At 49.5% G+C, this 14,419-nt stretch overlaps 1 protein-coding gene across 5 annotated transcripts in view; it reads right to left on the reverse strand.

Annotated features, from left to right (window-relative positions):
- The window catches only part of NHSL1 (NHS like 1), a 290,623-nt gene that overhangs the window by 222,971 nt on the left and 53,233 nt on the right, over nt 1-14,419 (reverse strand). Inside the window, exons 3-5 of one of the 5 annotated variants that reach the window (XM_023651202.2) lie at nt 5,520-5,630; nt 4,195-4,280; nt 3,078-3,279 (exon numbers count right to left, since the gene is read on the reverse strand). In XM_023651202.2, the coding sequence (XP_023506970.2) occupies nt 3,078-3,156 (79 nt within the window). In that variant the 5' untranslated portion in view covers nt 3,157-3,279; nt 4,195-4,280; nt 5,520-5,630. Of the gene's footprint in view, nt 1-724; nt 1,187-1,491; nt 1,940-3,077; nt 4,281-5,519; nt 5,631-14,419 lie in introns of those variants that run through there. The other 4 variants (XM_023651205.2, XM_070225551.1, XM_070225555.1 and 1 more) reach the window with 4 other exon arrangements.

The following is a 14,419-nucleotide window of genomic DNA, read 5'->3' on the forward strand; positions in this document are numbered from 1 at the left end:
GCCTATGGATGCAAAGAGAGAAAAGTGATATGTTTAAATGTGAAACAAAACTAGCAAAAGGAGGCATCCTTGACCTGCTGGGCTATTTTCTCTTGTCTTTTAATTCCCACAATAGACCCGTTCACCTGGCAGATCCACCTCATCACGTCATTCCTCAAGGGGGAAATTCTCGTTCACCCACAGCCACTCTACACAGAACAGGCACAGAAGCAACTACTGACACCGGTGACCATGACATTCCACTGGACAGTAAATCCTGGCACATGACGTCATCACTCACATCAAGTAAACATATTCTGTTTATGTCCAACAACTTTAGAGACCTCTTTGATTGTTTCACCTCTCCAACTTCTGCTTTTTGGTTGGAGGGGAGGTGGGAGGCCTCTCCCTGGCTGGGAACCGTCTACAGCTCATAAGGATGTGTTGACAGCACAAAGAGACGAAGGCAAAACCTAAGTCCAGCACGTGGGAAGTTAACCTGGAGAATGCCTATCACAGGAAGCGATCTGGCTGGTATTAAAGACTGAAAACTTGCACTCTTCGGTTGTAAGGCAGCTAAAACGCAGCTAAGTTTCCCTAGCATGGAAAACCAGCTACTGCAGACTGCATATGAAGTGATTCTGAGCTGACGTTTCATCCAGAGCTGCTGAAATACCGCCGCGCGTTACACCACCACCTCCGTCCCGCCCTGCAATCCGTCTACCATCCCCAAGCCACTCCTTACACTGGGGATTATGGATCCAGTCCGTGAACTAAACAGGGGAGCGAGCAGCAAACACCACACGGCACGCTTCTCCTTTGGGCCAGCAGGAAACTCCAGTTACTCCGCTGACTAGTTAAGCTAGTTAGAGCTAGTTAAGCTGCTGAAAAGAAATGCGTGCTTGGAGAGATCACCACGGCAGGCCAGAGACTTGATTTTCAGGCTTGGAGGCGGTCAACGACGAGAGATTCGGAGTCTGAGCTCAGGGTCAAAGCCCTCTGAATCACAAAGCGCCGATGGGTCAGCGCGGGCAGGAGACAAAAATGAGCGCCGACAAAGAAAACCCCGAACTAAAAGTCTGCCCACTTGTGTTTTGCAGTAAAAGCACCGGGACGGCAGGCAGGTGGTGACAAGCACTCCCACGCTCGCCGAGACCCCAGATTTTTACGGACAGGTCCTCCTGAAGTCTTCAGAACTGCGATTCTCTATCCCTGCCTATATTTCACAGGCCACCTACCCCAGCCCTCTTCCCACGACCCTGGCTCCTCCTCCGTCTACAGCGCCCCAGGGTCTCCTCCCAGCCGCCCACACAGACAAACGGACAAGGGGCCGGACAGTGGAACTGCCGGCCCGGCGCCCGCGCTCCGCGCCCACTCCTCCAGCTGCCCAGCCCCTCCGGAATCCGAGGGTCTCAGCGCCGCCACCTGCAGGCGCCCCCACCCCGAGGCCCAGCCGCCAGGGGGCAGGAGGGAGCAGCCCGCGCACGCCCGCCCGCCGCCCCAGCCACTCACGGATCTGCACCCGGCGGGGGTCCAGGCGCGCGGCGGCGGCGAGCAGGGCGTCCAGGCGGCGGTGCAGCGCGGCGGTGCGGCGGCCCAGCGCGGCCGCCTGGCCCTCCAGCTCGCCGAAGATGTCCCCGGCGCAGCGCGACAGGTCGGCCAGCTGCGCCAGCAGGCGCACCAGGGCGCGCGCGCTGACCTGCTCCAGCGAGCGGAAGAGCGTGGCGCCCGCGGCCCCCGGCGGCCCGGCGCGCACGGTCCTCTGGTGGAAGGGCATGGCGGGCGAGCGGCGGGACAAAGGGGGCCGGCGGGCGGAGCCCGGCTCCTGCTGGGTGCGCGCGGCGGAAGGGGCGCGCGGGGCTCCGAAGTCCCCACCGCCCGGCGCGCGGCGGGAACACGTCCGCGGAGCCGCTCCGGGCGGGGCGCGGGTCCCGCCGAAGTTTGCAGGAGGCAGGAAAGCGCCGGCGGCTCCTTCCCTCCCTCGCGATTGGAGAGGGAGGAGGAAGCGGGGGAAGTGCCGCCGACACCGGCGAGAGGGAGGGAGACGAGAGGAAGGGGGAGGAGAAAGGGGCTGGCCGGAGCCACCTGCGGCGCCCGGAGGTGCGGCCGCGCCCTGCGCCCTCGGACAGCACGGCCTCGGCCTGGACCCCCGGGCCGCTGCCCCCCGCGCCCCCGGCGGCTGGGCTCGGTCCCCGGCCCCCGGCCCGGCGTGGGCAGGTGGCGCGCAGCGGGGGCGGGGGCAGCCTGGCTCAGGCGGCTCACCTGGGCGGTTCACCTGCGCTCCTGCCCGCGGCGGCGCTGAGTCAGGCGCGCCCCGCCCCGCGGGAAACGCCCGGGACCTCCGGGGGTCCCCAGGTCTCCCCCCAGGCCGTCTCTGGAAGGCGGCCAAGGCTTCTGCGCCGCTTTGGGGGACCTGAAAGAGTACAGCATTAAATCGTCCATTGGCCAGTGGTTTTGTATCTGACTAGGAGTCCCGCTCGGAAAAAACTCAGAGGACCTCTTTTTTTTGGCGGGCTGGGGGGGCTTCAAGAAAAACTTGCAAGTTTTTCTTAGCAAGCTGGCTCTTCATGGGGCTCCCTCCCTCTCCACCTTGGAAGGCGCCAGCTGAAATGTGCGGAATCTGGGTTTCTTCCCCCAAGCATGGGGGGGGGCGCGGGGGGGGGGGCTGGAACCAGAACTAGAACCCTGAATTCGGTGCCTGGAAGATGTTTAAGATAAATGCTGTCGAGGTCATGGTCACGACACACCACACTAACTCATACCTCCTGGTTAGTCGTATTTGAGGAGCCTGAGTCCAATATCCCGCAGCCCTGGCCTCTTGGGCTGTTTGCTCAGAAAAGGAACCTCGGGTGTTTGCTTTCTGCCCCACAAGTGACCCGGATCACTGTTCTGGGTTGCATTTTGGGAATCAGTCTTGGGAGCTGTGCTGATTGTCTTGCAAGGTGGATTCCCTCTTTGGGGCAGAGACGCAGGGCACACAGGCCTGAGCGCATCTCCAGATGGAACTTGGTAGACAGAAATGGCTTGGGGTCCTTCCCTCGTTGTACAGCAGCTCATTCTTCACAATATGGCCAAATAACAATCTCATGATCACTTACTCTGACCACCTGCAGGGTCGTCATCAGCTGTTCTACCGGTGACAAAAATGCTTTGAAGCTTAGGAAGCTCTATACACATCAGATACAGGATGCAAGTGCTGTCTCCTCAAGAAGTTTCTGCTGGGTCCTCCATGTGAGGCACTGGCTAGATGGAAGGTGATGTGCAGAGCTGGCTCCATCCCATCACCACGAGGCTCCCAGCCTAGTGGACCACAGATCACATTTTTAATTCATATACCATACAATTCACCTATTTAAAATGTACAATTCACTGATTTTTAGTATATTCACAGTGTTCTGCAAACATCACTACAATTTTGGAACGTTTTAATCACCCCTTCCTCCCTCTCCCCCAAAAAACAGTTCTCTTTACTCATTCACCTTTTTGTTTCCATGTATTTGCCTCTTCTGGACATTTCATATAAAGGAAATCCAACAATATGCGCCTTTAGGGTCTTCTGTCACTTAACATAATGTTCCCAGGTTCATCCATGTGCATATATCCACTTAATTCCATTTTATGGCCGAATAATATTCCATTGTATGGATAGACCACATTTTGTTTATCCATTCATCTATTGATAGGCATTTGGGTTTCTACTTTTCGGCTGTTATGAATAATGCTCTGAACATTCATGTACAAGATTTTGTGTGGACACATGTTTTCATTTTCTTTTGGGTATATATCTGGGAGTAGAATTGCTGGGTCATATGCTAACTATGTTTAATTTTTTGAGGAACTGCCAGACTGTTTTCCAAATCACCTGCACCATTTTACATTCCCACCAGCAATGTGTAAGGGTTCCAATTTCTCCACATCTTCACCAATACTTGTTATTATCTGTCTTTTTTATCATAGCCCTCCTAATGGTTGTGACTGGCATCTCACTGTGGTTCTGACTTGCATTTCCCTGGCAGCCTGTGATGCTGGGCATCTTTTCATGTGCTTACTGGCCATGTGCTTATCTTCTTGGAGGAAGATGACACGTGTGGAGAGAAGTTTGTTCAGATCCTTTGCCCATTTTTAATTGGATTATTGTCTTTCTATTAAGATGACATGGATCTTTGGGTCTTTATGTGTTCTAGGTGTACATTCTTTATCATGTATAACATTTACTTTGTAATTGCTTCAACGGTCTGTTGTGGTTAAGGCTTGTTGTTTATGTGTTCATTCTTCTTATCCCTTGAGACTGTCTTCTTGATCTGAAAAGAAATACGATTTAACCATATAAACTAATATAAAAAGAGCAAGGGCAAGCCAGCCTGATGGCCTAATGGAGAAAGTTTGGCGTGCCCTGCTTTGGTGGCCCAGGTTCAGTTCCTATCTGTCAGTAGCCATGCTGAGGCGGCATCCCACATAGAAGAACTCAAAGGACCTACAGCTAGAACATACGACTATCTACTAGGGCTTTGGGGAGGGAAAAAAAAAAGCAGGCATATTTTTGTAAATTTGTAATCCTAAGGCAAAATGAATGGAATTTTTTGATAAAATGATTTCACTGCTCCAAAAGCTGAATTTAAACTCAATGTGTAACCAGAACATTGAATAAACAGGATTTGTGGAGTGTACTCATAAAAGCAACTTAATTTTTTTGCCTACTGTGCCATTAAAATCTGATGAGGATAGTTCTTCCTCTTCCAATGAATGACAACTCGAGCAGTCCCATAATTATTTTGTTCTGTCTCAGCTAAAGAAAACCTTACCATCACTTCAAGAGATAAAACATGCTGTCCGTTCAGGAATTAAAATTTTGCCCCTTCCCTAGCAGGGGCTTTCTGTGGGCAGAAGTCGGGGCTTTGAGCCTCTCCTCCCCTCCACCTGCCAGTGTGCTGACAATAACATGAAGGGGGAGAAGAGAAGCAGCAGGAAGGTCTCTCCTGGACTGGTACTCTCAAAGAGCCGCATCACACCCTCTGGGCCCAGGGACCTTGGAGGCTGAATCCTCCATAAACACTTCCGTGTCCCTTTCTGGGAATGTGTGACCATAAGTCCTGAGACAAGCAATGAATTCTAACCGCTAATTCCACCTTGTTCTTCTTTCTGTCCACTCCACGCAGACTCACTCTTGGGGTCCTATCAACCCTCCAGCAAGACCTTTTAGGCAGAATCCCCTTTAAAATGACCTCAGGCTGACCTTCCTACTGTCGACTCCACAAATGCTCTCTGAGATTCACAACCTTTAAAAAGCTCAGGTTGGAAGACAGAATTAGCCCTCTGCTGCCACAGGATACAGTACCTGCCCCGGGTGGGAGTCTGGCGCCCGCCCACCATCAGCCAGGAGCATCCTCCAAGCTCTCTGAAAGATACTGGGGAGCCTCTCATTACGCTGGCGCCTGATGCCAGTGCTCCGCCCACCACGGGTGAGGGCAGAACCCCCAGTGCAGCTCTCCCCAGGCCCTCCTCCCAAAGCCCTCCCCCATCTTCAGCTACCTGACTCTTACCCTCAACCATTTCCTTTGAGATGTCCACACTGTAGTCGCCATCACAACTCATTTTGGTATCTGACATCTGTCATTTCTTGGTGCATCAGTCACAACCTCCCATTTAATATCCTATAAATAACATACACAACAGAACAACACATTATGTTAAGTTACTCCAACCAGAATTTAGTGCCAACTAAGCTAAGGGAAGTGGGAAAAGAAAGCAGTTTGGGAGAGAGGAGGTCTGGTGTGACAGGCTGACACTGAGAATGGTCTGATGGCAGGTAAAGACCCGAGGGTGGAATTCAGATGAGGACTGGGCACCACGAAGAGAGTCAGATGTCCTCAGAGCTAACAGAGGCGCATGAGGACGGGTGGGCAGAGAACCAAGGTCCAGGTGAGGGAAAGCTCCCAGTCAGGGCAAGAAGAGAAGAAAGGAGCACTGAAGAAAGAGGAGGAGATCTGAGTGTGGCTGACCGATCCCGGGGTAGAGAAAGGGCCGAGAGAGGCAAAGAGGGATCGGCAGGGATGGGGTTACCGCCATCTTCAAAAGAGCAACTGTGCTATGACAGTGAGGCAGAAACCAGATGTCAGTGATGTAAGCAGAGAGGACACACAGTGACAGAGCTGGAGCATTCAGAGAGAAAACCACAGTGAAAAGAAGCTCAAAAACTGGTTAGATGAAGCAATATTACCAAAATATTTTTTTTCCTCAAGACAGCACTTGAAAACCAGGTATGGCTGAAACTGTCCATCCCATTGGGCTGTCCTCTCTCTTTTTGCTGACAGCTCCATTTGTTTACCAGAATGTCCAGCCTCTGGAGATCCTAATTCCTCTACCCCATCCTGTTCTGAGAGTGATGGTCAGGTGTCACCCAGTTCTAAGCCAATCACACTGTCGGGAAGTGGGAGGCTTCTGAGAAACGGCCCCTCCCTGATGCCAGGAGAAAGAGGAGGAGAAAGCCTCACCCATTCTCATCTCTGGCCAGACCCCTGCCTCCTCCTGAAGACATGCTGTCTGGAGCTGCAGCAGAATCATGACACCAAGAGGGGCAAGGGGAGCATGGAACGCCCCCCCTCCCTCGCAAACGCTGAGCCTGCCCCATGAGGACGAGCCCACATGTGCTGACGGTGTCCCGCCTTGTGGTCTGGGACCAGGAGCATCACCATCACTGGGTAGCTTGCTGGAACGCAGAGTCTCAGGCCCCACCCCAGACCCACCAAATGAGAATCTGTATGTTAAGCTCCCCAGGTGATTCATACGTATTGCATAGCTTGAGAAGCACTGGTTTAAACTCCTCTTGGCTGGGTTTTTCTGTTACTTCTAGCTGAATACATAGGAATTTGTGACAGGGAGAAGTAGTAGGTGATCAAGGAATTGAAGACTGGAGAGAATTAAATGACTACGGAAGGATGTGAGCAAGGATACAAGTGAGGTTGCCAGAAGGCCTAGGTGTCAGCAAAGAGAGAGCAAAAGTCACCTGTCTGGATATAAGAAAGGAAATGGTGAGGTGTTTCTCGCGACTCAGCAAGTGTTGAATAAAAGAATCCCTGAGAGAGGGCTCGAGAGAGGGCTCGAGAGGAATGAGCCCACCTTCCCACCGCCCGGAGGCCCAGGGGAGAGCGTAGAGGCTGCAGGTCCACACCTGGGACGTCGAGGATCCAGGCACGATTAAGATCATCTTTACAAGGCTGACTGCAGAGTAGGGATGGACCTAAGAATGTGGGAACAGAAGTAATAGATGGCCTGAGTGTGGCGGAAGACCCCTGGGGCCCAGGAGAGCGGGGTGCTGGGGGTGTGAAGGGAAAGAGCTGGAACACAGGGGTGGAAGGCCCCCAATCTGAGACCTGAGCCAGACGATGACTGACAGTTATGTGAGCCAAACAGAGACGTGCTAATGAGAAGGAAGAGCAGACTCCACCAACCAACAGGTAATTGTCCAAAAGGCAAAGATTAGGGGGCCGGCCTGGTGCTGCAGCGGTTAAGTGCGCATGTTCCACTTCTTGGCAGCCCAGGGTTCACCGGTTTGGATCCCAGGTCAGACATCGCACCACTGGACAAGCCATGCTGTGGTAGGCGTCCCATATATAAAGTGGAGGATGATGAGCACAGATGTTAGCTCAGGGCCAGGCTTCCTCAGCAAAAAGAGGAGGACTGGCAGTAGTTAGCTCAGGGCTAATCTTCCTCAAAATAAATAAATAATAAATAAATACATTAAAAAGGCAAAAATTAAAACCTATCTTTAATAGAAATAAAGTAAATACCCCATTTGAAACAAAATTTTTTTATAGTGCTCAATAAATCGTTTTTCTTATAGTACTCAGTAGACCTTATCAAACATGACTCAAACTTTAAATAATAATAGAAATGAGCCTTCACCTCAGGGGCTTATGATAAAAAAGGAAGCAACTCTATCAGGCTGCCAAGTGGCTTCCAACAACAGAAATGTTCGCTCTCTCAGTTCTGGAGGCCGGAAGTCTAAAACCGAGGCGTCAGCAGGCCCGGCTCCCGGGGACCCACAGGGAGAACCCTGCGGCCTCTTCCATCTTCTGGCATGTGCTGGAGATCTCCAGTATTCCCTGCCTTATGGATGCATCCACCACTCCAATCTCTGCCTCCATTGTTGCATGGCCACTCCTCCTTGTGTCTCCTCTCTGGTCTCTGTAAGGACTTCTCACAAAGACACTAGTCACATTGGATCAAGGGCCCACCCTACTCTAGTAAGGCTTCATCTTAACTAATTACATCTGCCAAGAGCCTATTCCCAAATAAGCTCACATTCTGAGGCACTGGAGGATAGGATTTAAACATATCGACACAATAAGATGACAGAAACAAAGTGTCTTTAGGTTAATTACTTAGATCAAGAGAATGGCCCCGTGGCTGAGTGGTTAAGTTTGCACGCTCCGCTTCAGCGGCCCAGGGTTTTGCCGGTTCAGATCCTTGGTATGGACATGGCACTACTCATCAGGCCATGCTGAGGCAGCATCCCACATGCCACAACTAGAAGGACCCACAACTGAAAATATACAACTATGTACCAGAGGGCTTTGGGAGAAAAAGAAAAAATAAAACCTTTAAAAAAAAAAGAATCTTCATGCAAAATTACCAGAGGCAAAAAACAAGGGCAGATCCCTCCCAGGTCCTGGTTCTGGACCTTTCTGGGGAGGCAAGGGAGCGTGATCCTGGGGTTCTGGCTCTGGTCCAGCACCCCTGATGCTGCTCCTGCTGGAACGTCACCACTCTTCCTCACTCGTAAATTCAGCAGGGGGTTGGGCTCTGTCCCATGACTGCTGGCCTCTGCTCAACAGTGAGGGAGAACTGAGGAAGCAGGAAGAGAGCTGCAGCCCTAAGCTACATCCGGACGTGAAATCATGACTAGCACCCTGTTCCCACCTTTTCATTAATATACCTGAAGATAAATCCTATTAAGTTTATTCCAAGACCAAAACTGTGGAAGTTAGGGGCCAGCCTGGTAGCACAGTGGTTAAGTTCATACGTTCCGCTTTGGCAGCCCAGGGTTCACTGGTTCAGTTCCTGGATGTGGATCTACACACCATGTACCAAGCCATGCTGTGGCAGGCATACCACATATAAGGTAGAGGAAGAGGGGCACAGATGTTAGCTCAGGGCTAATCTTCCTCAAAAAAAATTGTGGAAGTTTTATATATATATATATAGGTGAGGAAGATTGTCGCTGAGCTAACATCTGTGCCAATCTTCCTCTATTTTGTATGTGGGATGCCACCACAGCATGGCTTGACAAGCAGTGTGTAGGTCTGCACCCAGGATCCAAACCTGGGCTGCTGAAGCAGAGCACAGAAACTTAACCACTACACCACCAGGCCAGCCCCCAACTTTTTGCTCTATGGGACAAATTGTTACTGTATTAAAAGTCTAACGGTTGCTGCACTGGTAGTATTACCTTATCCAGTAGGGGAAAAGGCAACAAATTATCATGATGTGAAAAAGATACAACAGGCACCATGGGGCCAGCATGTAATGCTCTTCTCTCTGGGAAACACTGCAGCTTGTACCGGCATCTGCCGAGCATGCCAGTCTGGAGATGTCTATCAACCACAAAGCCTTTTCTGCTTTAAACAGACCCAGACAGGAAAGTGGTAATTTCCCCCAAACTAAGATGACACTGGTCTTTGATCAGACAGATCTCCAGATGCAAATTTGACTGTCCCTCCTCAGCTCCAAAGGCTTCACAGCTTTCCCATGGCTTGTAGGGTCACCCTTAGTGAGGCCCACAGGGCCCAAAGTGTGCTGCGCTGCCTTGCTCTCCAGCCCTACTTCCTGCCTCTGCCTCCCTGCCATGGAGGTCCAGGCCAAACAGACTCCATGTTGTCTTCTCTCCCTTCATCCTGAATCTGGCCCCCACTTCAGCCTGATTCAAATGTCACCTCCTTGAGAAAACCTGCCCCCACCTCCACAGCCTGACCAGGTATCTCTGTCACAGGACCTTGTGCTTCTCCTTCTTGAACAGATAAGAGTTAGTATGTATATATTTATGTGATTTTTATTAATATCTATTAACAATAGGTTTTAATATTATCTATTAATATCAGGGCCCTGAAAGGAAACAAATTGACTGAGATGGTTCAGATAAGAGAATTTAACAAAGAGTAAATATGCAGAGGTGTGGGCAGGTTCAGAGAACCAGGCACAGAGGCTGAGACACCAGGGACCAGCAACAGCAGGAAGCCTCAAGGCCCTGGGTTTGAAGGGTGGGAGCGCCACCCGTGGCCCCTCCAGGGCTGAAGCTCGTCCAGCAGCAGCTGGGGATGCTGGCGGAGGGTGAGCCTAACCTCTCTCTGGGACTGTCTTCCACTGAAAGGAATGTCCTCACTGACACACACCCTTCTCCAGGGGTGACCAGGCCCAGTGCTTGTCCACACCGGGTGTAAAGGTCCAGCCCACTCGCCCCCTTGGGTCTACCAACTGCAGGGCCACCCCAGCTGCTGAAGCCAATCCTGCTTCTCACTTCCCACTCTAAGTAGTGACCCCGAGAGCCCTGCCCAGCCAACCTCCTCCAGGCAGAAATCACAGTCTGTCCCCACAGAACCTGACCTGGAAAAAGGGCCAAGGGAAAGACAGTATTACCCAAGCACCCTAAGAGCTGGTGCCATGGAGAAGGGGGTCCCCTGTGAACACGAAAAAGTGTTCTCACTGCCAACAATGCAAGACTTGGGCAGGGAGGGAGTGGAGAAGACACAGCCCATCTCCTCCTACCCTCAGGCCTCTGCCTGTGCTTCCCTTGGTGGGGCCCATCAGATGATGTAATCCACAGGGATCAGGGTCTGCGGTGGAAGAGATCAGAGAACAGACGTGGCGGGGAGAGGGGAGCAGACACAATGGAGATGAACCATTTTGCCCTCAGTATCATTTTTGCTCTTCCCTCAGACAAAGAAGCTCTGGCACCCAACATGTAGGCCACATCTTTAACTAGTGTCAGTCACAAGGTGATGCCCATTCCATCACATTCTGAGCAGGATCTAAATCGTAATGTTAACTACCTTTGGAACTTCACATAGGGTGGCAGAAAAGTGGAAGGATAAAGGAAAGTCAACAGCATAAGTTATGCACTCATCTCGATGACTAGGCCTGGATCAAAACTGGGAATCACACTCCCTTCTTCTACCACCTGCTCCATGTTCTTACCCTCGATCAGCACCTGTCAGGGTGAACCAGACCTTCATCCCTGCAGGATCTGAGTCCTGAGGATGACAATGTCCTATTGACTCTTTGTGCAGCAACAACCAAATTTCCCTCAGTAAGCAGCCAACACACAGTGGCAAGAGGGGCCCAAATAACCCAGAGGGAGTCTCAGCATCCAATTTAATGACACCACGACTCTGCTGTCCAGCAGAACATAGGCTCCGTTCTCCCTAATGAATTAGAACTTCCAATGAAAATCCAGCTGGCTGGGGAGACTGAGAGATGCTGCATAGGAATCAGCCTTCTTGGGTGTGAAGGATGGGAGGAGGGGTGGACAGCAAATAGAAAATAGCCAGCAAAGACAAGAAAAAGAAGAAATGGCTGCCGCCAAGGACAGCAGGGCCAGGAGGAGGGCCTGTCAACTGTCTACAATGTGGGAGACATCACAGATGAGTTGTGAATACAAATTAAAAATAAAAATAATAGGAGCAAAATGGCGGGGTGAGCTGACCTGGGACTCTCTCCCCTCCAAACTACAACCAAAGAATTGGAAAAACTGAATTTCAACCAATAACCCTAATACCAAGACTGTCAGAGAACTACAGCAACAAGACGACGGAGGACGGACAGGCTGCAGCCAGCCTTGAAGGAGCTGGAACGGCGTAGGAGAGAACTTGGCTCCCTCCCCTAGAGACTAGGATCGCTGCCGCGGGTGCGGGAAGGAGCGGGGGAGGGGCTGCGTGTCCTGGGATCGTCCAGGACTCCCGCCGCTGGTGCAGTGGAAACCCGCTGACGGGGAAAGCTTCCATGTGTGGGTACCCCATCAAGCCAGGGCCCCTGGAGACCAGAGAGCAGAGCTGATCCAATCCAGGTTGGCGTGGGAGAGAAAGTGCCCCTCCTCCCTCAACCTGTGCTCTGCGCCGCCATCACGGCTGAAGGCACAGGGCTCAGAACATGCGGCTCTCAACCCCCGTCTAGTGGCGAGAGGCTGTAACTGCAACCAAATTCTACCATCATGCGCAAAAATCACCCCTCTACCAGTCAGCAATTTATAAAACCTCCAGACCAGAAGGAAAACAATAAAAACACAGAATTAAGTCCTGAGGACTTGGAAACAGGTAAACTAAGTGAAAATGAGTTCAGAGTAGCTATCATCAAAAAACTCAATGAGGTAGAGGGAAAGATAGAGAAACAAGTCAACGAGATCTGGAGTTACTTCACAAGAGAGATTGAAACTATAAAGAAGAATCAATCAGAAATACTAGAGATGAAAAATACAATGGACCAGATAAAACAGAATACGGGTTCCCTGAATGCATGTGTAGACACCATGGAGGAGCAAATGAGCATAATCGAAGATAGACAGGCTGAATGGCTCCAGACAGAGGAAGAAAGAGAACTAAGGATTAAAAAGAATGAGGAAAATATCAGAGAAATAGTGGATTCAATGAGGAGAACAAATTTAAGAATCATCGGAATTCCTGAGGGCATGGAAAAGGAAAATGGAGCAGAAAGTGTGCTTAATGAAATTATGGAAGAGAACTTCCCAAATCTAGGGATTGAGGGAGAAATGTGTGTGGAGGAAGCTTTCAAATTTCCTAGACTTGTCAGTGTAAAAAGACCTACTGCAAGGCATATAGGAGTAAAAACGGCAAAAATGAAAGACAAAGAAAGAATGCTCAGGGCAGCAAGACAGAAGAAAATAACCTACCAAGTAACTCCTATCAGACTTTCAGCGGATTTCTCAACAGAAACTTTACAAGCTGGGAGAGAATGGAGTGACATATTCAAAACTTTACAAGATAAAAATCTTCAGCCAAGAATACTCTATCCAGCAAAAATATCCTTCAGATATGAGGGAGAAATTAAATCTCAAACAAAAGTTAAGGGAATTTGTAACCAAAAGTCCTCCACTACAAGAAATCCTCAAGAAGGCTCTCATACCTGAAAAAAAGAAAAAAAGGGAGAAAGGGGTCACAAACCACAGAGTAGGGAGACTAATAGATAGAATCAGAGTAGGATAGCAAGTATTCAACTATAGCATTAAGATAAAGGTAAGGAAACCACCAAAGACGATCTTATCACTCTAACTACAAACTCATAACACGAGTTGGAATAAGAGATGAAAATAATAATTTAGGAGGGGAAGAGCAAAGGGAGTAAATCAGTCTAGGCCAAGTAAGTAAGAGCCCAGCAGAGAATAGACTATATTATACACGAGATTCTAAATACAAACTTCAGGGTAGCCACTAAACTAAAAAACAGAACAGAGCCACAAAACATATAAAGGAAAAATCTAAGAAACCCAGCATAAGAAATTGCAGAAGTCAATGGGTAGGCTAAAACACACAGGACGAGAAACAAAGGTAACGCAGGAAAACCAGATAACGAGCAACAGAATGACAGCCTTAAGCCCACATGCATCAATAATCATGCTCAATGTAAACGGATTGAACTCTCCAACAAAAAGACACAGAGTGGCAAAATGGCTTAAAGAACAAGATCCAACAATTTGTTGCCTCCAGGAAACACACCTCAGCCCCAAGGACAAACACAGGCTCAGAGTGAAGGGGTGGAAGACAATACTTCAAGCTAACAGCAAGGAAATAAAAGCAGGTGTTGCAATACTTATATCAGACAAAACGGATTTCAAAATAAGGCAGGAAAAGAGAGACACAGAGGAACAATATATAATGATCAAAGGGACACTTCATCAAGAAGAAATAACGCTTTTAAATATCTATGCACCCAACACAGGAGCACTAAAGTTCATAAAGCAACTATTAACAGCCCTAAAGGAAGATGTGAAAAACAACACAATAATAGTAGGGGACCTCAACACCCCACTCACATCAATGGACAGATCATCCAGACAGAAAATCAACAAGGAAATAGTGGAGCTAAACAAAAAGCTAAAACAATTGGACTTGATAGACATATATAGATCACTTCACCCTAAAAGAGCTGAATACACATTCTTCTCAAGTGCACATGGAACATTCTCAAGGATAGACCATATGTTGGGAAACAAAGCAAGCCTCTACAAATTTAAAAAACTTGAAATAATAACAAGCATCTTCTCCGATCATAATGCTATAAGGCTAGAAATTAATTATAAGAAAAAAGCTGAGAAAGGCACAAGGATGTGGAGACTAAACAATACGCTACTGAACAAGCAATGGATCATTGAATAAATTAAAGAAGAAATCAAAAAATACCTGGAGACAAATGAAAATGATAACATGCCACACCA

The sequence above is a fragment of the Equus caballus genome, chromosome 10 (assembly GCF_041296265.1).
Source record: "Equus caballus isolate H_3958 breed thoroughbred chromosome 10, TB-T2T, whole genome shotgun sequence".
Classification (NCBI taxonomy): domain Eukaryota; kingdom Metazoa; phylum Chordata; class Mammalia; order Perissodactyla; family Equidae; genus Equus; species Equus caballus.